The following is a 26322-nucleotide window of genomic DNA, read 5'->3' as shown; positions in this document are numbered from 1 at the left end:
TGAAGAAGATTACTTATTTTAAGTTAACTGCAAAGATTTTCTTGTGATACAGAATTTTGAATGCTTTCTTCACACAGAGAATAACATAAGCAAGTAGTTAGATTCTTTCTCTTTACTTGGAAAGTTTAATTAAGGTCTTGTGTTCTATAACCTTGTCAGATCACTGTCCTGGCTTGGTCTTAAAATAAGTTTTATGGCCTTCTTGACCTTCATTTACCTTAGAAGTAGATACAAGCCAACTCTATATTCCTCGAAGCGAAAGTAGAAAAGGTCTGTACAGTTAAAAATATATATAGCAGGCTTACTTGGCTGGCGACTTGGGATTTAATGGTTCTTCAGAGTTCTCTTGGAAATGCTTACTAGTTCATTAACCACTCCTATGCCCTTCTTTAATTGCTGTCTGTCATTATGTCATTAGAAGTTCTGTTCTTTCTAAAACCATTTCAACACAAGAGGCCATGAGAAAGGGAATGATTTCATTGACTGGAAACAGTGACCAGAGCCACACTATTTGTGGATCAGATGAAGTCAAGCCTAAAAGGAAGTGCAGAAGTTCTTCCATTGGTCTCTTTGCTAGGCACATGGGACAGCTGCCCTTCTTAGACCCCCTGGCAAGTCCAGGCCCTATGAGCAATTCTCACCGGTGAGCTGTGAATGGAAATGACAGGTGCTACTTCTGGACTGGAGCATTTAATTGCCGATGCTAGAGCCTCCGGACCATTGTCCTTCTGGTTTGGCAGTTACTGACGAGCAATACTGATACTGAAAGCTAATCTACCAGCTGGGCCTCTGAAGGGGGTGACTTTGACAGAAGAATGCCTCCATCCCCCTCCTCCTCTGGTGACCCACCATGGCTGGGTAGGAAGAACAAGGAATGGTTTTGAGCCAGTGAGATTTGGGGCTTATGGTTACTATAGCAAAACCTGTCGTGTCCTGAATGAACATGTAACCAGCAGGCCTGTGATCCTGAAAGAAGTGTCTCAAAGTGGAAGGAAGTGCCTTCCATACTACAGGCTTTGTTTTTTGCCCCGACTCATGTCATGCCTGGGGTGTTTGAGCTCACAGAGCCCCCTCAATCATGTAGGACATGTATATCCAGTTTTGGTGAACACTACTATGATCACTACCCTTTTCTCTTCAGTTCTTTTCTTTTTTCTTCTTTCTTTCTTTTTCTTTCTTTCTTTTCTTTTTTTTTTTTTTAAATTGACATTTGAGCTGAGACCTGAGAGGTAAAAAGAAGCCAGTATGTTTATGGTTGTATTGAGGTAAGGTTTTCAGACCAGAGCAGCAACTGCAAAGGCCCAGGGGTGAGAAGGAGTTTTATGTGTTAACCTGTGTGAGAGGGAAAGAAGTTTACTGTAATGGATGCTATGGGTGCCCCTCCCAGGCCCATTTCCAAGATAGCACTCAGTGAGTTGGTTGCTAACGGCTCCCAGCAGCCACCTTCTTTGAGCATTATTCTCCACCATTTGGAGTCACCAAGGAAAGAAGATCATAGCCCCCCTCCCTCTGCACCAAGGAGGGCTAGCCCATAGCCAATGACTGGTTGACTTTGGGAGCATAGTGCTGACAAGATAACTCTTTTGTAGTTAATGTCCCAGAGCTTCTCTTCATCCCCAGTCAGGCAAAAGTTTGATTCTATCTGACGCCCCATTTTACTTAGCCTCCTTTCTCTTCTCAGTGTTTCTTGTCTCTTTCTGCTGTGTTTCTTCAACAAATTGCATGCATCCAGGCCCCTTCTGAGGCTCTGCTTTTTGAGAATTTAACAGAAGATGTGAACTAAGTAGGAAAGGGTTCTGTGCGCCAACTATGGGGAAAGCACTGGATGCTCTTGACTTCTCTTTGAAGTTCCTTATTATTAGGGCACTCCAACAGAGAAATTGGTTTAACCTCAATAACCTATGCAACTTTGTGAAATTCAGGAGGTTGGATATAGAATTGGGAATCTTAGCTTCAGACCCCCAGCTTCGAAGTTATTCATTGTGTAATATTGGGCTAAGTACTAATTCTGTTCTATTTCCCTTTCCTCTTGGGGCAATGGGAATCTATTCAATGCTGGTGGAAAGACAAGTCTGTAAAATGACATGGCCCTTTGGAAAAGTCGTCTGGCAGTTTCTTATAGAGCTAAACATAAACTTATCCCCAGTTCTACTGGGTTTCTACCCATAAAGACCACGGACAATTTATGTCCACACAACGACGCATGCACAATTTGTCAGAGCACTGTTGTTCCTGACAGCACCAGCATGGACACAACCCAAATGTCCATCACCTGTGGTGTAACCATATGATAGAATACTATTCAGCAATAAAAAACAAAGAACTGATACGTGCTACCATGTGGGCCTCAGAAACATTGGGCTATGTGAAAGAAGGCAAGCGTGCTATGTGTGTGATCCCACAGATGTGAAATCCCCACATTAGAGGTGGCTTGGGCCTTGGTTGGGGGTCAGGGAGGTGGAGTACAAGAGTGGGTAGTGGGGTTTGACCCCATGCATGAGGGAACTTTTGGAGGTGACAGGAATGTTCTAACATTGGATTGTGGAGGTGGTTGTCTACATATAAATTTCCTAAACATCATCTGCATTGTTTACTCAGAATGGCTAAATTTCCTGGTATGTATGCCATACCTCTTTAGAGCTGCAATATAGAAACCCTTTGAGAATGTAAGCGTGTGTGTGCTTTCTTACTCTGACATCCCCTAAAAATATATTTTTTTAAGAAATCTGCAAATCTGTTCCTTATAAACCAAAAAAACAAGTTCTACGTGATAGGGAAAATAAGGGAGGGCACAATAATTGCCTTCTGGGGTTCCTGTGAGGATTCAATGCACATCAGCTGTCAATGCTGTTTTTGTTGTACCTGAGTCAGCAGTTCTCACTGATTTTTGAGAAGAAAACATTATTGTTGTTGTTGTTGGACTACTTGACAATGGGATACCTTCAGATCTGTCATGGGAGACATTCTGTCCATTGGTTATTTTCCCTTTTAAGACTTTATTTTTTTTTTCTTTTTCTTATAACTTGAGTAGGGCATATTTAATTTGAGAAAAGCTTTTTTATTCCTTGTGTATAGTCAGATTGCAAAACCCAGGGATCTCTCAGTATTTCAGAGACAATAAAATGTTAACTTGTGGGTTCTAGGAAGGACATGGATTTCTCCAACAGGCATTACATTCTGATAAAACTCCTATTATTTTTGAGAAATTGAATACAGTATGTTGGGCCAAATGTCTCTGAAAAACCCATACATACATTCCCTTTATGTCTCTTTGACGTTAGACACCCAGAAAAATCCCACCTAGATGACCTTGTGTTTTTAAAAGGCAAATATACCTGCTGGTGTGCCGTCTTTGGCTTAGCCAGAAATGATTGTTAATTTTGCCCTTAAAAAGGCAGATTATCAAGATACATTAGTGTTTTGGGCATGTGCAGGATAGACCAATTTGGCCCAATTTAGCCGTCGGAGCAAGATTGCACCCAAACAGAAGCGCTTGTAGAAATGGATTGACGACTCCACTAGTTTTAAATCAATGCATGCTGGGCAATCAGACTCCCTTATCGCTCCTCAAAATGACCTGCTTAAAGAAAATTGAAGCACTGTTATAGTCGAGATAGCTGTGCAATCCACATGCCCAAAGTGGTGATCACCTTCAAATTTAAGCACTTAATTTAAGAGCTCCAATAATTTTAAATTGCTATGTGCCGCAAAGAGTGACAGACGGTTACCAGAGTGCGCCAGTATTTTTAAAACACTTCAGTGTTCGGTGCAATATATTTCTGTGGAAAGGTTCACAGCAAGTAGAAGCAAATTTCCAAATTAACATTGAAAAATGAAAAGCGACATTGCAACAAACTTCAGGTTGGTTTTCTTCTCTTTTTCCCACCTCTTCCTCACACCCTCAGCCCCAAAGAAGCCGAGTCATTCCTCTGTCTGTTGGATTGAAAAACCTGGAGGATCTGTCAGGAGCTAAAAATAAGTCCGGCTTTTTAAGTATGGAACCTCCCGGCAAAGACACACTTGGCAGGAGAAGAGCTCTGTAGAGAGAAGTAGGGAGGATGGCCCATGGAGCCAAAGGGAGAGGGACAGCTTGCATATTCGGGGTTTGGAGATCCCTACCAGAGCTCCGAAGCATTAGGGAAGGCAACTAAAAGCTGCTCTGTAGGTGAAATTTAGGAGATCCCATCTTGATGGTGCAGGAAACCAGAGGCTATGTCCATAAACGCATCTGTATCCACGTATACCATGTATACCTCCCCTCTCCTGTCCTGAAGTTTTTCTGCATGCCAGGTTCCCTGCCCCCCCAGTTAGCCCCTCCCAACACCTCCCTGGCCTTCCCCAGGAGATTCTGCTCCTAGGCTAGCACCCCACTCCTCTTCCTGCCTCTTCATCCTCCTCTTGCCTCTCTGCTTTCTTCTTCCCTTCACAGGAAGGTCCCCTATACGCTTTCTGTGTGTCTAAATTGCTAATTTTGTCTAATTGCTCAGCTCTAGTCTCCCCCTCCCTACACCTTTCACTTTGATCTCTTTCCATCCCATCCCCCACCCAGTTTTTCTGTTTTTTAATAAGGTTCAATTTTTCCACCTATAATTGGATGCATAGTAAACAGATGCTTTAAACACTTAATTAAAAACTGAAGCCTTTTTTCAAAAAATCAATTTTATTTTGCTCTACTCCTATATCATAAACTGTACCTATTTGGGGTATACCGTTCAGTTCAGTTTGTTTTTTTTTCAAACAATAGTGTTCAGCCATGTAACCACAAATATTAGCAAGATGTAGAATATTTGTCCCCCTCAAATCATGTCCCTTTGTGGTCAGTTCTTCTGATCCTGGCTCTGGGAAACCACTGATCTGTTTTCTGTCACTGCAGATGAATTGTGCCTGATTCTTTGCCAATGAAAGGGCAGTAATAACACCTACTTTACCTGTTGTCTTGAGGGTGACTGGGGACCTGGTGAGTGTTTCCCAGCAACCCTAAAGGCAACAGAGAGAAACTGCGTACCTCTTTGCCCCCAAGAGCCTGAAATAGCCTCCTGTAGGCCTGAATTTCCCTTGAAGTTTTATGTTTTAAGTTAAGAAATCTTGTTCCTTGCTTTACCTCCATTTATATCCTTGTTTGTTGCAATTTTAAAAATGACATTTTAAATGACTTACCATTCAGGAAGAGTGATACTCCTGGAAAAGATACTATATTTTCTCCATGGTTTCCAGCATGTTCTAACCTACTGAGACTCCCCAGAGTGAAGGGCTATCTTGGGGAGCTATCTGAGATGTCCCTCCTGTCTAGGCCTGCCACAGAGCTGTCACTCAGGATTCTAAAGCTCTCATTAAAGTCAAGATCAAAGCCTCGTCCAGCAGTATGGGACTGCCCATAACAGTCCTTGGGGAAGAACATAGCTTGAGAAAGCTTTCACTGGGAAATATGGATAGAAGGCAGGGAGGGACCTCAGCCACAATCTTACCATGGTAGGGGACTACCATGGTAGGGACTACCTCTGCATGGGGAATTCTTGACTTTGTGTTTAGAGGGTTTATTCAAATGTTATTACTATTATAATTAAGCCATCTTTACTGAATTTCTTGCGTGCACTGGGCACTGTTCTTGGAACACAGTTGCTTTTTGCATTTAATTTACAAGACGATTCTGCAAAATGAGAACTAACATCTTCATTTTGTCAATGAAGAAACGGAGCCCCTCAGAGGCATTTAAACAAGTTACTTAAACTTGTACAAGATCCCACAGCAAGTAAGGGGTAAAATTTGGAATTATCTCAGACCCAAGCTTGTCCATGAGCATTATCTCTAGATTAGAGAATGTCTGGTACACAAAAGGTGAAAGTCTAATGAACTCCTCTCAGATTCAGAGGGCCTTTACTTTGTGGGATGAGATGCTTTTGCCTGGAGACTTCAGTGGTGCTGTGTGTGTGTGTGTGTGTGTGTGTGTTGACCTCCCACCCATCACCCCCTTCCCCACTCCATCTCCCTTTCCCTTTCTGGTTCAAAACTAGGAAGGGATGGTTTTCTATGGAAAGTCAGAGCTCTGGGGGAGGGCATGACTTTAATCTTCTACAAAAACAGAATCCTGGAAGAGAAATGGGCGAATGATAAACCATGAGGTTGGACTGGAGGGCACCCATCAGGTTGAGCCACCTGGACCCCCTTGATGTGGGCTGAAAGGGAGCAGGGAGGACGTAGGTAGTATTCCTTGATTTGAGAGGCTCTCCTTCTGGTGCAGGCAAATACTACAGAAAAAGACAGGGCCTGGCTTCTGGGGAATGCATGTGGGGGTGGGGGCACAACGTGTCCTTGGTTCTTGAGAAGGATCTGGTTCTAAATGGAAGCTGAACATCTCAGTGCATCCTAGCTCCCCGGCAGCCCCTCCAATCCCCATAGAGGGAGGGCGACTTTTCATTTGGAACAATGCTAATGGAGTCATTCGGGTCAGTGTCTCCAAGATAAAATCTGTCACTCCCTTCTGCAGGCTCATTATTTCTACCTTCAGGCTGCAAGGAGACAGCAGAGCACCAGGGGATAGGGCTGTTTGCTCTTAGGGCTGACTTTCCAAATAAATAAATAAATAAATAAATAAATAAAACAAAAAAAAAACAGAAAACAAAAAAACACAAACAAACAAACAAACAAAACCCCAAACTATACACACATATATATTACTGTGGTCTTAAAGGTGTGATGATTTCCAGGCAAATCTTTTGTCTTAAACGAAGAGGATGTCAATGTTTAAATTCCTTGCATAAATTTTGTTGCCCTGGAACTCTACCCTCAGTCAACTTCTGGATATGCTTTAATATGGTCATTTAACAGTGACAACAAAAAAGAGTCGCATGCAGGGCTGGACTCGGTCTGGAATTACACCCCACATAGTTCTAATTGTTCAGTAATTTAAACAGAAGAGTGGCATTATGTTGACTCGGCGATTTAAAATTATGCTAAAGCAGGATTTTGCCAGCTGGATCCTTGGCCTTGTTCAGGAACATACTTGGCTGTGTGCAACAGGGACCGCTAATCCATGAGGGTAGAGAAAATGATTTTTTTTTTTTTTTTTTTTTACAAAGGCAGGGTTTTCCAGAACCAGCAAATAATCACCAGTCAAGGTACTAGAACTTAGAGATGAGTAGGGATGCTGTGGTAATTCAAATAGAATTAGCAGCTTGTACTTTATGAGAGAAAAGGAGGCAACCATGAGCTCAGCTTTCATCCAAAGTGAGAAGCTACTTACCTTCGTGTAACCATAAAGGCGGGGGCATGGATTCTGGATTTTTCTTCTCCAGTACTTTAACAGATGCATTTCCCTGGGAAATGTTGATATTATAGTACTGTAGTCTTGTAGATTTTTAGTTTGCAGCCATTGGAACTCAATACTTAGAGGGTCTCCTGGCTGTATGCTGAATGAGGGCTGTGGTGGACTGAAGAACAAGGGGCCAGTGGTCTGTCTTCTATCATGTAAATCCAGGTCACTGACAGTGTGACCACCTTAATGACCCCCAGGCCCCCACATTCCTCTCCTCACACCCAGAGCTGATTTTCGTAGGGTATGAGATCTGCACTCTGTGTTGCCAGATCTTTACAGCTTTCATTCTAGATTATAGTGTGAAATTTCTCAGTATTTAAACACAGGCAACTGCCCCACCACCAAACAACCAGACATTGTAGAGGCCAGAGAAAATGCTTCTGCAGGACAGACAGGACTAGAGGACCTCTAGTTTTGACACCTGGATTCAGTCTTGGGTCCCCATACTTGCTGTCTGTCTGGGTTCCTTCCGTCTTTCACAGTAAGGATGTGTCTTTCCTTCTTAGAGAGGGGGGCTGTTGCAGGAGGTGGGAGCAGGCACTTGGCCTTAGAGTTGCTTTAGGTCAGGTCAAGCTTTGACACCTTCTAGCATTGTGGTCATTAACAAGTGGTTTCTGCAATCTGCACCCCACCTGGGTGCCCCATCCATGAAATAAGGATGAGTTCTGGCCTTGCCCATATCTTGGTGTCTTTGTCAGGGTTTAATGTAGAATGGAGTGAATCTACAATATTTTGTAAACTCTTGAGCACAGCAGAGAAAAGCAGCCTAGGCTGGTGATCAAAGATGGGGGCCGTGTCCTATGAAATATGTAACTAACGAGCTAAGAGATCTGGTCAAATTGTATGATCTTTCAGAGTTTCGGGTTTCCCATCTGTAAAGACCAGGTTTTTTCAGGGGAGGCAGCAGAGCGAGTAGAAGTTAAACCTGAGACCAGGTCGAGGCTCCGGCACTTATTTATTGTGCAAGCTGAGCCAGTCATGTAATCCTTGCTACTCTTTGTGGTGGTGGCATTTTCTTCTCCTGGGGGTTGTTAGAAATGCAGTTTTGGGCCCCACCTCAGACCTGCTGAAGCAGAATGTATTCCCCAGGGCATTTGTAAGTACATCAGAGTTCAAGAAGCTTTGACTTAATCTGGTGCTACTCATTATGTGGTCCCGGACAAGCAGCATCCTCATCTGGGAACTTGTTAGAAAAGTGACTTCTCAGGGCCCTCTCTTAGACCAACTGACTCAGTCCTCCGGGACTGGGGACCAGGAATCTGTTGTTTACCAAAGGCTTTCGGTTATCCTGATGCATGACTAGTTTAACTTGTGTGAACTACAATTACCTCCTCAGCTCCGGTGCATCTGCAATAATAAATAGGTCCATCATTAGGGTGTTTTATGGATGCAAAAGACGTGGAATAGTATAACAGAGTGTAATACAGCAGAATATAACATAACATGTATTATAATGTGTGTATACAGAGAGAAAATAATAGTATAAGATGAGCAGAACTTGGTAAATAGTGTGCAGGGGAGAGTGGAAAAGACATTGGAAACACGGTAATTGGTAAGAGTCTGTGTCTCTTATGGTTCTTTGGTTTCAATCCAACAGAAACTAACCCTGGCTAACTTAAGCAAAATGGAATTTATTGGAAAGATATGTGGTAGGACAGAATTACATTTCAAAGAAAAAACAAAATGAGCCTTCAGTGCTCATTTTACAACATTGAGGGAAGTTCCGGGGATCTAGGAAGGTTTTAGAAACTACCATGTGGTCTCTTCAGAGCATCTCCATTGAGATGAACCAGCTCCAAGTGCCCTTTGGGCCATTCCACCCAAGATCCAGATTCCGGATAAAGAAACTGCCTGGCAGGCATGGGTGACCCAGAGGACAATGCACCTGAACTGCCAAGCTTAGTGGGGATAGAGGAGTTTCTCAAAGGAGTACCTTGTTTTATGAAAGAAAATGTGTATGGGAGCCAGGCAAACAAATCAACAGGCCCCCCACTGCAGATATTTCTAGCTCCAGTGTTTTTAGTTTAACATTCTGCACGGACCTCGGACTTGGCACCATGGTAAGAAATCCTGGAGCAGCAAGCTGAAGGACAGGTGCTAGCTCTTTCAGAAAATCTCCTGGCTGTTCCCTTCCCCAGAAGAGCTGTAGGACTTTTCTCTCTACCCAGACTTGAGTAGCTTTGCCTCGGTGATTAGAGGAGTTTGTCCCCTGGAACTGAAGTGCACCCTCACATGCACCCCTGTAGCTCATGTGCCTCCCTGCTCCTGGTAGAGCTGTGGGGTTTTCCCGAGACCGAGCTGCCTCTGTCTTGTCGCTAACGAAGCTGTGATGTATGGCAAACCCTGGAGAATGCACACTGGCTGTCTTTTGCTTTTCTCCCACAGTTTTATAAGTCATTATTTATAAAATCATGCTCATGTCTGAAATTTGCCGTATTGGCTCCATGCTCTGTTTGTTTTTATGAATATTTTGTTCATGTGGGAAAAATGGCTATGCATGGCTTGAGTTCCCGCTCTATTATTTTTTTCTCCTTTTGATTCTATCAGTTAATCACAAAAACAACCCTTCTGTGTGTGGGGCTTTTCCCTGGCGTGTGTCTGTGCCATGGTAACAGTGGCTGGTAATGGTTTGTCTGTGAGGAGAAAGCGGCGTGAATGCTAGCTTATTTAATGTGCATCTGAGGGAAGAAGGGGTTTCGAGAGCCTTTTACAATGATTGTACTGATGCCTTAAGGGTAATCCAGTGCCTCCATAGCACTGGTTAATCAAAGCACAGAGACCTGGAGAAGCTGGGAGGTCTGGTGGTTACGGTACCTGTCCGTGGAATAGTCTGGTCCCAACACTCACTGGCTGCTAGCTCTCCTTTTCACATCTCCCAGGTAATTTGGTGTTTCTTTCACTGCACCTTACAACAAAGGTGTCATAATCAGTGATAAAATCCCTGATTATACCATATGGTTCTGTTTCAAATTGTCTGTAGACCAAGGCCAACATAGCCAATACCAATTCAAAAAAAACAAATTGGCTTTGATTTGAAGTTGTATGAAGGAGTTCCTGAGCTCAGTATTAAAGATGCGTTTATGTCTGCGGAAGCTGGAAAGCTTGTGGAGTGCTCTGGTGAGGATAGATACAGAGGTGTCTCCTCTCATGAAAGGGTTCTCATTTCAAAGTCCTTGTGGAAGTTAGAAATTGCATACAGTAAAGAGTACCCTTGGAAATCTCTCAGATTTCAATATAAGTTCAGTGCCTATGATTTTATATATACATTTTAGCAGCAACATTATCTATAGTATATATAACGTCATTATATAGCATATTACATAATATGAAATATATGTAATTATAAAATATGTGCATATAGCATGTGACATATCTAATGTGTAATATATAATGTTATATACTTATATATTGTATATAATATTTATGTATTATACATAGTATGTTATATACTTACATATTGTACATGCTAGTAAATATCTTCATATATTAATAACATAAATAAGATAAATACAAAAATATGACTATAAACATATTTATATTTACACAATATATATTATATATTATATATTATGTATATTATATATACACAATATATTATTTATAATACACGTTTATATAATTATATACATACACTGTGCAAATTTACAAGCTTATATATGTGTATATATAGTGTCCATAGTTGGATATATGTTCAAAATGTAATTTTACAGAATTTTAATTATGTAAACCAATAGATCTGTATTTGAAAACTCAGAAGTTACGGCGCATGTGATTCACTTCTCTTTACCCCAAGGTCTTGGGGTAAAGCGTGTTCTGTTTGGCATTTCCTCATTTTATCCCTGCATACAAGTATAACCGAAGTTCAGCATTTGGTATTATGCTGGCTCTTCAGCCCAAATGTTATGAATTTCACCTTTGCAAAAATATAAAACAAGGGTTGTATTTGAGGTCTAGTCGTCTACCAATCTTAGATTGGAAGCTAAGTAAAATTTGGGAACATAAGAAGCCAATGACATTGCTAGTCTGCTAGAAATGCCTTCAGAATTAAAATCATATGATGTCCATTCAAAGAAAAACTGAGCCTTCCTGGAAAATGGCTTATATTTGAAATCCTCATAATTTATTTACTCTTATTTTAACCATCATAAAAATGGTAGCCTATCAATTATACATGAAACTGAATATTAGAAGGCAGAGGAGAAACATGCTGGCACGCACTTCCTTTCAGCCTGATCACCTCACATTATGAACAAGTTCATTCTGTGTTTACGTCCCTGTGCAAAAAATGGATACTTCTATTACATGTGTCACATATTATGTAAATCTGTAGTTATTATTGCTCTGCACACCATTTTCCTGTAGACTCCAATTCAATTTCCATCAACAATTGTTTGTCGAAAACAATATTTGGAAATTCTTTCCCCAGTGACCTCTGTTTGAGTATATTATGTGCCCTCTCTTTTTGTTGTTGTTATGAAGCAAAAGTCCACCCTGCAAACTAAAATTTCTTCCTGTCCTTCCTGCAGAAGATGATACAATGGGAGTATTTTATGATTTGTTGGATATATATATATATATATATATATATGCTCTCATTTGTTCTGGAACTGACTGTAAATAATTGAAATTGGCTTTTGAGTGTGGTTCTTAGAAGCCATCTTATTATATTACTTATACTTTGCGTTTGATCATTGAAAAAATAAATGGTTGGGGGAGAAAAAAACCCAGATCAGGAAATGTAGAGAAACAAGTTGTGTTTCAAATGAAATTTTCTCCTTGCTTCTCACTAGTACGTGTCTGTGGGGTATTCTAAGGAAACTCTGCTGACAGTAGAATTAGTGCCTTCCCAAGGTCCCAACTATGCACAATACTTACCATTATGACAGGACTCTTCTTAATTGTCATTTTGGGTTGTTCAGAATTACAGGAATAAAACCAAAAACAAGGATTTTTTGTGGAATAAGAGTAGAGTTCATCATGGCTATTAAAATTTCTAATGACATGAAAGCCAATTATTGTGACTTCAGTTGGTTATTCCGAATGCACTTAGGTACGTGACAGCCGAGGTAAACATTTCAGCCACAGACAGCTCCATTAATTAATCACCACTTAGGATTCTGAAGCTTGCTTCCATGCTTCAAGGGCCATGTGGAATACTTTCAAGATATATATTTCAGACAAGTCCGGACAAGCACACTAGGTACTCAATAACATTTTTTTTTCATGTCCTTGTTTGACATTTATTTATTAGAGTAAAGCTCAGACTTGATATTTTACCCCATACTCTGTTTTCCCCTATAGAGAAACTTATATAGAAAAACCTATAGCAACTTAAGGAAAAATAGTGTGTCTGAAGAGGGCAGCCTTTCCACAATTTCTTGGAATTTGCTCCACCTAAATACACATCGCATTGGGCAGTTAATTTTTTTTGTGATTTAATGCTTGTGAATGCTTTTATCCATTTTGGCCCTGAATCATCTCGTTCTCTGAAAATTAGGCTTAATTCTTCACCTCACCTTCCTCCTCCCTGTTTTTAAAAAAGTTTCAGAAGCAGATGGCAACAAAATTCTTCCAAATAGAGAGCTTTATTTGGAGGAATTAACTTCAACCCCCCCCGCCCCGTTTATTCACGAGCATTTTGATGGGATATGGCTATTTCTTCATAAAGTTTTAAACTCTACAGTCATTCCTTACTTTGAGAATTATGAAATCTTTAGTTTCCTGGCAGAGAAGAGCCAAAAATTTGTTTTTCTACTTCTCTTTGTCATTTATGCCCCCAGAAGAATCAGCCACATGAGGACTTGTCAGGAAGAGTCAGAAAAGCATTCTCTCTGCCCTAGTCCATTCAGTCACAGAGCACAGACTTCAAACGTCTTCCACTTGTCAACATGCTCATCCTGGAAAGTGTGCATGCCAGTAGTGTTTTGTACATAGCAATTAGCATGGAGAGCAAATCTGATTCATTATGGTAGTGTGGCCATGCTCCCCTTGCTAGCCACAGCTAAATGGCTAGATCAGAGCCTTGTCACAAGTGCCCATGGTTGGAAGGATCATTGCCACTGAGTTAGCATCTGGTATTACGTGTGCAGAGGAGACCTTGGTCTTCCCACTGTTTGGTGATGAGGTGAAAAGGTTGGAGGAAATACCAGGATAAGAATGGAGGGCTGTGTAGTGTCCTGGGATATGTTTCTATAAGAAAAACTTCTGAGAGTTCCATGTCTCTCCATGATGAAGGAAAAGTCTGGGAGATAGAAAGAGCAACCTCTAATCTGATGGACAGTTTAATAAACCACTCTTAAAATTCAGCAACCACCACCCCCTCCTCAGGCTTTGGAAAGTTCAAGCTTTGAAAAGCCTTTTGGATTAGAGTACGTTGGTGGTATCTAAGCTCAGGAGAGTCTGTCCTGGGAATTCTAATGCCTTTGAGAGAAAAATGATTGGGTTGGAGTTCAGGTTAGGGGTAGCTCCATTCTGGGAAACTGGACCCTAGCCAGCTTGTGACCAGATCCTTCCCACTTAACATTGTGGCAACACTAATATGAATATGCACTGAAAATATTTAAAGCAATGTATGAATATTGATAGATTCTCATTTTCACAGCAAGTTTGACTTTTGTTCAACCTCCCCAATTTATAGATGAGCTGAAATGACTTGGTTAATGCCTTATAATTAGTATCAGATCCAGGAAGGGGGAAAAATCTGCTTGTCTGATTTCGTTCCACCTACCTTGGTGGCAGGCAGGCTCCAAGATGTTGTCCAATGATCCCTGTCTCCTGCTGTTCACACCCTGGTGAGGTGCACTCCTGTATTACTCCAGATTTGGTCTGTTTGGCCCACAACCACCAATAATTAGAGACTACTAATGAAGGAATTCAAGGTTTCTTTTGCTTAAAAGAACTCTGACAATCCCTGATGCCACTATGTGTGTTTTATAAGTTCCTAAGACACTTTGGCAGAAAATCACTAATTTGCTAATTTGGCCAGTGAAATTAACTCTGTGTTCTAAGTTTTGGATGTGTTAGTGATATGACATTTTCTGGAGGTAATGACCTACTCCATAACTTCCTAATGGTTTTCATACTATGGTTCCAAAAGGAACAATCACTTCTAGGACAGGGATGAGGGGAGGTAGAGGACACAGAAAAATGTGGGAAGCAGTTAGCCAATCAGTTTTCCATAAAACATATTATATGTACACACACACACACACACACACACAAAACCCCAGATACTTTTACAATTTTCTATCTTTGGGACTATCTTACGTTTGAAAGTCAAGGTATTGCTTAAGATGTTCACTGACACTCTGAGTTCCAAACCAGTTTTCTAAAGAGTTAGAATCCAATTGTTCACTCAGATGAACATGGCAGTTTCAGTGACTCATTATTTCCTTGGGGAGGTACTATGGAAGACTAGGTTCCTGAGATGTTAATAAATATTTGGTAAGAAAATAAGTTGAGTGAGAAAAAAAAGGAGGGGAGAGGTACAGCCAGCCAGCCAACAATAAATAGATAGATAGATAGATAGATAGATAGATAGATAAATTCATTCATTCTTTGGACAAGTAATGTTGGGACAAGTTGATCCATGGATGGGTCTTTGGAGCAGAAATTCTCAATGCCTTTTATGTACCAACATGTTCAGTAATTCTCCAAGAGAGAGGTTGGAACAGTGTCCTCTGTGTTAACCTTCCTGCTTTCCTGGTACTTAAACATTCCAGTGGGGAACAAGAACTCTATGGAAACTCCAGCCCATGGGCCAAATCTGAATCAAGCCCATCTTTGCAAATATAGTTTTAGTGGGGTACAGCCACATCCACTCATTGTGTTGTATTCTCTATAGCTGCTTTCAGGTCACATGGCAGAGTTGAGTAGTTGTGAAAGAGTATGGCCCACAAAGCCCCAAAATATTTATTCTGTGGTCCCCTATAGAAAAATTTTGCTGATGCATGGGTTGAATCATTTGGAAAATGTAGCATTTCCCCAAAAGGACCAGAGAACCACTTTTCAGGAGGTTGTTCTGTGGGTCCAGTCTCTATATAACAGATGGGCGAACACCGAATCAACTCAGTGTTTTCTTGTGGGTCTGTGGGAGTCGCCCCTCCCCTCCCCTTAGTACCTTGAAAGCAGAATACCCTCCCCTCCCCTGTTAGGCAGCTGCACTAGAGAAGGGTTTCTGTTTCTCTGAGTGGCAGATTGAGCCCAGTAGCGAAAGTGAATCTATTCTTTGTTGTAAGATACAGCAAGATCAAGTTGAGTTACAGAGAAAGCTGCATGATAACAGGAAGCTTATCATTTATTTACTGAGCATCCTGTTCACTGTTTTTAGTCCTGTGCAGGAAGGGAGTTGGGGGTTACCTTGTGCTTGCGTCTTCAGGGACTTACAGTTCTCTGTCTCCTTGGAGAAAGTGACTGCGAGACATGTTAAATAACAATGTGGAAATTCAGGGACTTAATTTAAAAAAGAAAAAAAAAACCTAAAGGAGGAAAAATCTAGAAACTTTCTTTCTTTTTTTTTTTTTTTTGTAAGAAGTGTAATGTCTTCCCCTCCGGTAGGTATGATTCACAGAATACTGTATGCTTTCTACAGACTAAGAGCTGAATAGTTTTTCTGCTAATAATGTGAATTAGTTAATATATTTCTGTGTCACAAATGACCCCAAATTTAACAGCTTAACAGCAAAACTTGATCAGCTTGCAGTTTCTGAGGGTTGGGGATAAGTGAACAGGAGCTCTTGGTCAGGGTCTCTTTTAAAGTTTGCACTCAAGCTGTTAGCCAGGGTTGCAGTCTCTGAAGACCTGGCCGGGGCTGAAGGATCAACTTCCAAGTTCACTCATGTAGCTGTCTGCGAAAGGTTTCAATTTCTCCCCACATGGGACTCTTGATAAAGTGGCTCATGACATGGTTTCTCTAGTGACACGGCTTGGATCTACAGAACCCAAAGGTGATAAGCCATGCCCCAGAAAATAAGCTAACCTAAAAAGTGACATATCCTTGTTACTATTATATTCTATTGGTCAAGCATACCAACCCTGTACATTGTGGAGGGGACTAGAAGGTGGAATGGATATCAGGAAGCAGGGTCTTTGGAGGTCATCTTGGAGCCTGGAGACCACATTCTGGTTATTTAAAGCAGCATCTGTTGGTGAAGGAATGCCTTATGCCCTGACTTCCTGCCCCTGGTCCAGGATACTCAAAGCCTAAGCCCAGGGAATTGGCCCTAAAATCAGCTCTACCCCCGTAAAACCATTGTTAGCTTACAGAGCAGCTTTTTATAAATGAGAAAAAGGTACTCTCCATAAGATTGTTTACTTCCGCTTTTTAAAAAATGATCCTAATGTATGAATTTTATTACAGCAAGGCATTTTACTTTGTTTGTGGAAAAGTCTTGTAATATACCACATGGCTCCCCATGCAGCACATGCCTGCCCAGCCTGCATATGTGATGGAAAGAGCAGCACCACTTGGAATGAACTTGCGTTTGTGTTCATCTCCCTCACTGGGCTGTAAAGTCTTTGAGAGTAAGAACCAAGTGTACTTCTTCCTTCACTGAATCATTCAGCGGGTATATATGAAGATACTGCTGTGTGTGTGTGATAGTACAGTGATGGTTAAGAAAGAGAAGTATTAAAAAAAAGAAAGCTGTTTTTCCTGGTACTTACATTCTAGGGAGGGACAGGAACACTGAAAAACAAAATAAGTACATGAACAAGAGAATTTCAGATAGTGAGAGGAGCTGTGAAGAACCTACAAAGGGTAAAGGATAAGGAGTGACAAGGGCGGGCTAGAAGGTGGTTCTTGGGGGCAGCAAGGGGAGGACAAGGAGAGAAGAAAGCAATGCCATCTTCGCAATGCCTGTTGGTAACTTTGCACTTCCTAGGTGTGCAACAAAATGCTTCCTCTGACAAGGAGGGGCCAGAGAACTAGGAAAGAAAGACCCTAGGAAAGAAAATGAGAGCGCCATTTTGGTTTCAGTAAATATATATGCTATTTTAACTTATAGAGACAGATGGAGTCTCTATTATTCTGCATCTGCTTTTTGTAAGCACAACACGATGACTGGGTTAGGTCTCCTTAAACAAGATTCCTTTATTTCTCCTTCATCAATGGAAAATAAATAAGACCAAGAGGCAAAGGCTAATGACTATAGTTACTAAGTCAATGTTTAGTGCTTGGAATTGTGTTGGGATTTTCTTCCCTTTTTTTTTTTTTTTTTTTTTTGCATTGAGGCTAGCTTAGGTTTTTTTTGCATTTTCATAATGGACTGAGGACACAAGGAGTAGTAACTCATTCAATTTCAGATTTCACAACTTGAGAAGAAGGAGCGTGGAGATATTGGAGGTGACCCAGAGAAGGGCAGTGAAATGGCTGAAGACGGACTGGAGACGAGGGCACACAGAGAAAGGTTAAACAGCATTGGTTAATTTAATTGGGAAAAGAATAGGAGAAAATGCTGAGCCTTAGAAAGAGATGGAGATTATATGAGCTGTTTGTCATATACTTTCATGATCTGGAGTTTTATTGAAATTGGAAAGATTTAGATCAGCTTTTAGCTACTAACTGTGAGGATTCTCTGTAGCATTAGGAACATGATAGGACTTCTTGGCAATGATGGTTTAGTCCAGAGTTCTGGGATTCCATAACTGAGGTCGATAATTTCTTTCTTTTTTTTTTTTTAAATTTATTTATTTGACAGAGAGGGATCACAAGTAGGCAGAGAGGCAGGCAGAGAGAGAGAGAGAGAGGGAAGCAGGCTCCCTGCTGAGCAGAGAGCCCGATGCGGGACTTGATCCCAGGACCCTGAGATCATGACCTGAGCTGAAGGCAGAGACTTTAACCTACTGAGCCACTCAGGTGCCCTGAGCTTGATAATTTCTTATCAGAGTGAAGGTAACTAATGGATCATGGTGTTTACAGAGGATGGGGAGGGGAGAGGCTGTTTCTCATGTTTCTCACATTCACAGCATAGGCTCCATCCATAAATGCTGAGTCCATGCAACAGCACATGCTGGAATATGTGTTCCAGGGTATTATAATAATAAAGAGGAAATCATGCTTTTTTTTTTTTTTTTAAATTTACTTATTTGAGTGAGAGCATCAACAGAAGGCAGGTAGAGAGAGAGAGAGAGAAAAGCAGACTCCCGCTGAGCAGGGAGCCAGATGTGGAACTCCATCCCAGGACCCTGGGATTATGACCTGAGCTGAAGGCAGATGCTTAACCACTGAGCCACACAGGCGCCCCCGAAATCATGCTTTCAATAGCAAAATTGTTAAAGAGATTGCAGAACTTCACCCTATACCTTTTTTTTTTCTTAATCAGTTTCCTTTTCTTAACTGGCTTGGTATGTGCACTTGTTTTTTTTGTTGTTGTTGTTGACTTTGGTTGTGTGTGGGTTCTTTTTTCTTTTTCTTTTTTTCTTTTTCTTTTTTTTTTTTTTGGTAGCTCCTTATGAAGGTACATGTGGGTAGAGCCTTTACCACTTATTCTTTACAAAGTTTCTTGCCCTGGGAAGGTTTTTGAGTCATCTCTTCCTACCTTACTTATTAAAAGTGTTACTGCTGTCTAGGTTCTTTGCTGTTTGGTCTTGTTTCTTGCATGATTCATCTCACTGGGGCTGGAAACATGGTTTTCCATCTGAAATTAAAATCCCAAAAGTCATGTCTGTCATCCAGAGTTCAGTCTGTCTGAATAACCCGTGTTGGTTCCTGGACTGTATTTGTCAATGACGTTTTGTGCCACGATGTTAAACGCAGATGTCTAATTGGCACCTTCTAACACTATTTATTGGTTCTTCATTTCTCGTTCTCCAAATATGCTCCAGGCCAAATGCAGAAAGAACTCTAGCTACTGAAAAATGTACACATTCCCAAAGTTCCTTGTCTTACGCTGATGGGCAATTAGACTTGGAAGTAGCTGGCCAAGCGAAGGACAGTGTGGACGAAGTAGGGCGGCTGGCTGGCTGGTGGGCTCCCTGCAGCATTGGCAGCCTTCCTCACTTAGGAGCTGCCATTGAATTTGGTCTGTCTTCCAGGTTTCTGCATAGTACTTCCCTGCCTTTGTTAATAGCACACTCTGCGTGCTTTTGTCACTAAACAGTTTTCCATCCTCCTCCTCCTGAGCTCCCTTCTCTGATATAAGTAACCTGGATCTGCTTGAGACCCACAGCCTGGGGGAGGGAGAGAGAGAAGACGCAAACTGGGGTATGTATTTTTGCCTCAATATTTCTTTGAATTCCGGCCTCTCTCTGTTTTTGTAGATCATCTAGTCCTTTGGCAGTTACCTCACAGCCTTCTGGAGACATTTCCTATGGAATCACATGTAGCCGTTCACCAGTGCTTTCTACTTCTGTGTGATGTCTGCCATTTCCCTGATTTCTTGCCCTGTTGACTTTAACGGTTGGTATTTTCTATGAAGCCACATTAGGGAACTCCTTACCCTAATATCCTGAAATCTGGGCCAGTGGTATTACCCTTTCTAAGATATTATAGCAGCCACTGAGGCTCTGGAATTTGACCAGTTTTTACTGCATTTGTCCTCAGGCGTGTTGGTTCCATTGTCACAGTCCCCTGGTCATACTCGCTAAACTTGAATAGGATTAAGCCTGCTAAACCTATTAATTAATTTGATGTTTACTGAGCACTTAGTATACAAGCATGCCTAGTTATTTGAGTAAATAAGACCCAGCCCCAACTCTCTCCTGTCTTCCCTTATAACCTTGTGGAATGTCCATTCTACAAGAGGAATCTGCATTTAGAAGGCAATTACAAGTGAGTGTAACAGAAGTTTTGCTAAGATGTAAGTGCAGATGTGCCGGAAACATCAGTAGAGTAGCCAGTTCTTGGTATTCAGGGAAGGTTTTCCAAGGACAGGAGTTGGATATCTAAACTGCAACCCTTACTCAGCCATTTAATTGGACTGTGGTGGTTCAACATTCAATCTATATCAGTAGATTAAAAATCAGATTCTTTTTCCTCAAGCATCTTCCCACAATTTCCAGAGATATTTCTCTGGAGTTTGAGAGTTCATTTTGTCTGTTTAGAGAAAACTACTATCAATAATATCCTTGGGTCTTCATACCTCTACTCATCATCATCCTTACTCAGTGGATGCATGTAGCAGTAGAAGTGTGTGCTGGGAATATTCTGGGATGTTTCTTTGCTTCCAAGATTAAATGCGAATCACTTGAAGAGCCTCTTAAAAATGCAAATTGCTGGATCCCACTTCCAGAGATTTGTAAATTCCTGGGGTCAATAAATTTGCATTTTAAACCAGCTTGCCTCATTATTCTGATCTGGATACTGTCCTTTGATTAACCACTGCTAAGGGCACTAAGAGGGAGAGATGGAGGGTATGATCTATTACTTATCTGTGAGTTTATTTTCGTCCAGACTGAAATCCAAACTACACCTTATGGTTAGTTTATTCAAAAAGATATCTTTGAATCAAAGATTCAAAAAGATATCAGATATTGTGTTTTGTGCTATTAAACTGATTTTTGAATATAGTCACATCCATCAGAAGCTATGCTACAATTTGGGACGTGGCCATGTCTTTAAAATTGTAATTAATATTGACCAGTTATTTTGTTGTTTCTCTGGCCTTTTACATTTATCCTTAGCACTAGAAAGGACATGAAGTGTGTGAATCACAATAGACTGCAATTACCATTATGCAGTTAATTATACTTGTGTGCTGAAGTGCAGTGTGACCTTTAGGAGAAAGTTAAGCGTGGGCATGGAAGTATCATGACACCTTTCAAGAAGGGAGAGCTGTGTGTTTCACATTGGGTTTTTATTGCATTCAAATCCACAGAAACCCATTTTCTGTCCTTCCCACTTCAAGGTTCCGTAATAATTTGGTTCATATACTGTAGGTCCCACATCTCACTTTTCTTTAAAATATTTTTTTGAATGTTAGTGTTCACGTCTTGAATTTGATTACCATCATTTTATTTTGATTAAAAAAAATCAAAGCTTTCAAGAAGAGATAACAAGTGTTCATGGGGATGTGGAGGAATGGGCACCCTTGTGCACACTCTTGGTGGGACTGGTGCAGTCACTGTGGAAAACAGTATGAAGCTTCCTTAAGAAATGGAAAAAATAGAACTACTCTATGATATAAAAAAAAAAAAAAGAAAAGAAAACAAGCTATCAAAGAGATATCTGCACTTGGTGTTTCTGGCAGCATTATATATAATAACCAAGATATGGAAATAACTTAAGGGTCTGTCAACAGATGAGTGGATAAAGAAGAGATATATATGTTATATATAATATACATGTTTTATATAAAATTTACTATATACAGTAGGGTGATAACCATATTGCAAAATGTAGATGTATCAAATCAACTCTGATGGCTTAAACTTATATAATATTATTTGTCAATTATATCTCAATTAAAAAAAACCATAAAGCTTTATTTTCCTGATAATAATATAAAAATTATGGTTTAATTTTAGAAACCTGTATTGTGGCTTGAAACTATGATAAGTTATGCTCTCAACATATGATGTCTCAAAAATTAATCTGATGGTAAATTCCTAAAGGTTATGACTTAAGGAGAGTTGACGAGATTCTACTGAAGCCCAAATCATTGGGGTAGAAAATCAGCCAATGGCCCCTTCCAAAAAATGCAGAGAAGTCAGGATCTGCTACAATATTCAGGCAATGGGCTATTTCTGGATAACTAGCATTTTCTAGGTAACAGAGGTTTCAGATGTTTCTTTGGTATTTTAGGTACATAACATTGAGAGGAATCGCATCTTTCCATGGAAGTTCAGTGTTGCCACTATAATCAGTAAAGCATAGCATCATTTAATTGACTAGATTTGGGGTTGGATAAGGAGGGAGCATGGAGACCATCTAAATTATTCTTATTTCACAATTAAGAAAATGGCATTAAGAGAAGGTACATGGTCATGCGCTGGTAAAGTCAGATGTGTTTGAAATTCACTGCTACTGCTTCTCATTGAGGGAATATGATTAAGTTTTTAGTTTAATTTCCAGCTACTTCCTTGATAGTTCTCCCTTTACCCAAGTTGAAATCAGAAACGCCTCTTATACTGTGTTATAGCATCCAATCCCATCAGCCTCAGTGGGGCAGGGGAGCTGATCCCATGTCTATCTCCTCAAACGGGCAGATGTGAGAGGAGAGTTGAATTGAGCAGGCAGAACACAGCATTTAGCTAGCATGCCAGCCTTCCGTGGCAGAGATTGAGGAAAGCTGTCAGGAACAGCAAAGGCCAGCACAGAATTACACAGGGGTCCTGAAAGGCAGATGGAATGCCGTGATGGGTAGTATGGAGTTGGCAGTACTGTAGTGGTCTACTGGTCATTCTCCAAACATCCCAATCACTTCCATATCTTCACGCCTCTGCCATGAAGTATCCATAACTTTCTGCAAGGGGTAGAAAATGTGAGTATAGTCAATTACCCAAGGAAGTTCAGGCTGCAAGAGTAGCAGCCTGAAGCTGTGGTTAAACTGCATAAGAAGACCAGTTAGGGTTAGCATCTCTGTTCTTCTCTTGGCCCTTTTTCCTCTTGGTCACAGAATGGTTGCTTCAGCTCCATGCATCGTATCTTTATTTAGAGAGAAAGGAGTAGTAGTGGTGAAGGTCACAGCATTATCTTTTCCCTTTTATCAGAAAAGCAAAGGGTTTCCCAGAACTCTGTTACCTCCTGCCCCTCCAAAATTACATTTTGTCTCATTGGAGTGGAGGGAGGAAATGCCGAGGATGTGCGTATGCAGTTTTGTTTTATTTTGTTTTTTTGAGCCTCTCTGGTAGAAGTTCACCCCCCGTACCCCACCCCCTGCCAAGTGGTGTTAAGAATGGCTGTGGATGAGAAAATCTACAGTGAATTTATGGTATTTTTACAAGCCCAGAGAACTGGTAACAATAGTACGGTCAGGTCTTTGCCAAGATGAACGGTCTCTTTATAGTAAGAGATTCAAATGACCTCATTTATTAATGTGGATATCTGTATACCAGTTTGGTTTCATGTGGAAACTTATAATAATTTGCCTTATTTTCTGCTTGTTGAATTAAGGCTTCTATGTGTACAGCACCTTACCATACAAAATTTGATCCCCTCAAGAATCCTGTGACATAAAAATTATTATTCTAGTCTCACTGAAGACAAAGTAGAGACAGAGAGAATTTGGATAACTTTCACCAGGTCAAACAACGAGTACACACTGCAAGTTGGATCCAGATGTTTTGGCTCTGGTGTTTGTATTATTATACTCACTGAGGAGAATGTGTTTTAAAAGAAGTGAAACAGAGAGTAAATTGAGACAGTCTAAGACTGCATTAATTTTTGGAGCTGTAGACACTGAATAAATAATTTGTTTAGAGAAATAGAAAGTGATTCAGTTTGTGTGACAACATGAAATCTCCCCCCCCTTTCCCTTTTTCAGAGACCCTCGGCCAGCAAGTCTTCGGGGGCTCCTTCCTATAGCAGATGGTCCAGTTCACAGCCACATCAGGTAACATGCTCTTTTTAAGAATCTCGTCATGCTTGTTTCCCCCCGAAGTGCCCTTCAAAGTAGTTACCTCGTTACTGGGCAAACGTGGAGGGTATCAGGCTCTTGCCTGTTCTCACCTTGAAGGTGGCCCCTTGGCAAAGGGCTGTGGAGTTCCTCTTTGGTGACTTCTATCCACCTCGAGTCTCCAGTCAGGGCTACGTGAGGGGAACAGTGAGAGGGAAATGCCCAGTTCCACATCCACAGCCCTCCTCCGTGCCTAGCTAACGAAGTCAGTCTGGCAATTCGTGAGAATAGATTTGCCTCTTATTCTTCAACCAAAGATTTTCTCTCTGTCCTTTCTGTTCTAGGAAAGTGTGTATGTTCCCATGTGTGTGCATATGTGCATGCCTCTGTGTGTGTGTGTGTGTGTATGACACAAAGGATCTCTAGGAGTGTATATACTGGTATATCCGAAAATGTACTGATATTGCAAATAATCACTTTTTCACCTTGTTACTCAGGATGATTAAAATCTGCGTTCGGGTCAAGCAAGTTAAGCCAGTACAGCACCGTTATGTTTCTGTGTGTAAAAAAAGCAAGATTTTTAGGTTGGTAAGCCATTTACACAGGTGACTACATGGGCTTCTATTTAAAGCAGCATATGGTGAGAACACTAACTTTAGACTCTAAAAGCTGGGTAGGACTTGAATTTGTTACCTCGAGACCAACAGGAAATAAGCTCTGTCATGTCTTTTGCTTTATTGGTCCAAATTCTCTTTTAGACTTTTAAGGTCACTTAGGCAGGCTGGAGTGATGGTAGAAGAAGCACATTATAAATGGTTTATAGTTGCATCTTCTCCCACATTTTATTGACTCTCTGTAGACACTTAGTATGGATGGTAATTTAGTCCAGTCTCAGCATAATGTGAGCACTCTTGTTATATTCTTTTATCTTGTCTTCGCAACTTCTTTGTAAGAAATTGACACTTATCAATAAAAATATTAAAGAAATTAATGGGAAAAATAAATTCTTCCATTATGCATTATTTTATCACAGTGCCTCTTTTATCTTATTTATTTATTTATTTATTTATTTATTTGAGAGAAAGAGAGAGAGAAACAGAGTGAGTGCGCACATTAGGGAAAGGGGGAAAGGGGTAGAGGCAGTGGGAGAGAGAAACTTAAGATTTCATGCTGAGTGTGGAGCCCAGAGTGAGGTTTGATCTCATGACCCTGAGAGCACAACCTGAGTCAAAACCAAGAATCTGGATGCTTAACTCACTGCATCCCCTGGGTGCCCCATGGTGCCTCTTTTTATATTGATTGGTTGGTAGAAAAAACTTGAGGTGATAGCTCTGCCTCCACTGGCATCAGCTTTGCTTAGTGTCTTTTAACTCTGGAAGGATATATTGCTTTGTGAGTGTGAGCTAAGAAAAAAGGCAACCTGAAAAGAGGGGCAATGGCTCCAGTCTTGGGAGATTGCTTTGAATATCCAGTTTTCTTTGGCTTCCTGCATCTCCTGAAAATGCACATTGGGTTTTAATCAGTGTTTTTGATTTCTCTTCTCACACTTCTCACACTTTCCAGAGTTTGTCTGGTTGTCTGGTGTGGGTTGAGCAAGTCACTGGTCACATCCCTGCGCTCTCCCTGAAGATGGGGGAGATGTTCTAATCTGATCTTCACAGTCTAAGGAAAGTGAGACACAGAGATTATATTGTCTAAGGTTACACGATTTCAGTTGGTCTACAATTCTGTGATTTTTTTCCCCCTAGAACTTACTCAGTTTTATAAGCCCAAACAATTTTTCTGAGGACATCCTAGGGAAATAGTCTAATATGAATCTGACTCTGGACTGGTCCTACAAAGTTTTTACATCTTGCAGTGAAAAGAGAAAAGCAAAGACAGGATGATATTTGGGACAGTCCTTAATTCTCAGAATGTATCCTTTTAGCTTTCCAATATTCCAGTGACCCTTTTAACTGAAATCTGGTAATGTTTAGATGGTTTTGTGTAGTTTTTGATATCCAAGCCAAATTAAAATGGTAACCATCCTGTATACATTTCCCAATGTGTCCTCTGAATTCTTACCTGTATGTGAAATCCAGGAGCAAAAGAGCTACCAAAAGGGGTTTCATTTTTGTCTTCTCATATGTTGAAAGAAATGTGATTATATTGGCGGTCTTTCAATCTTTGCAGTGCCATTTGGATTGGGAGGCTTAATTTGATGACATTTCCAAATGGTAGCCCAATCAAAACTAATATTGGTGACATCAGCTTTGTATTGAGGATCCTCTTTTTTTTTTTAATTTTTTATTTTTTATAAACATATATTTTTATCCCCAGGGGTTCAGGTCTGTGAATCACCAGGTTTACACACTTCACAGCACTCACCAAAGCACATACCCGCCCCAATGTCCATAATCCCACCCCCTTCTCCCAAACCCCCTCCCCCCAGCAACCCTCAGTTTGTTTTGTGAGATTAAGAGTCACTTATGGTTTGTCTCCCTCCCAATCCCATCTTGTTTCATTTATTCTTCTCCT

At 40.8% G+C, this 26322-nt stretch overlaps 1 protein-coding gene across 1 annotated transcript in view; it reads left to right on the top strand.

The window, feature by feature from the left end:
• The window catches only part of LOC132010476 (uncharacterized), a 556343-nt gene that overhangs the window by 228803 nt on the left and 301218 nt on the right, over positions 1 to 26322 (top strand). Inside the window, exon 3 of the mRNA XM_059388320.1 lies at positions 23734 to 23802. Coding sequence (XP_059244303.1) covers positions 23734 to 23802 — 69 coding nt within the window. The remainder of the gene's footprint in view (positions 1 to 23733; positions 23803 to 26322) is intronic.

This window comes from Mustela nigripes, chromosome 2 (genome assembly GCF_022355385.1).
Source record: "Mustela nigripes isolate SB6536 chromosome 2, MUSNIG.SB6536, whole genome shotgun sequence".
NCBI classification, from domain to species: Eukaryota; Metazoa; Chordata; class Mammalia; order Carnivora; family Mustelidae; genus Mustela; species Mustela nigripes.
Note: the sequence above shows the minus strand (reverse complement) of the source record. Positions and strands in the feature narration are given on the sequence as shown.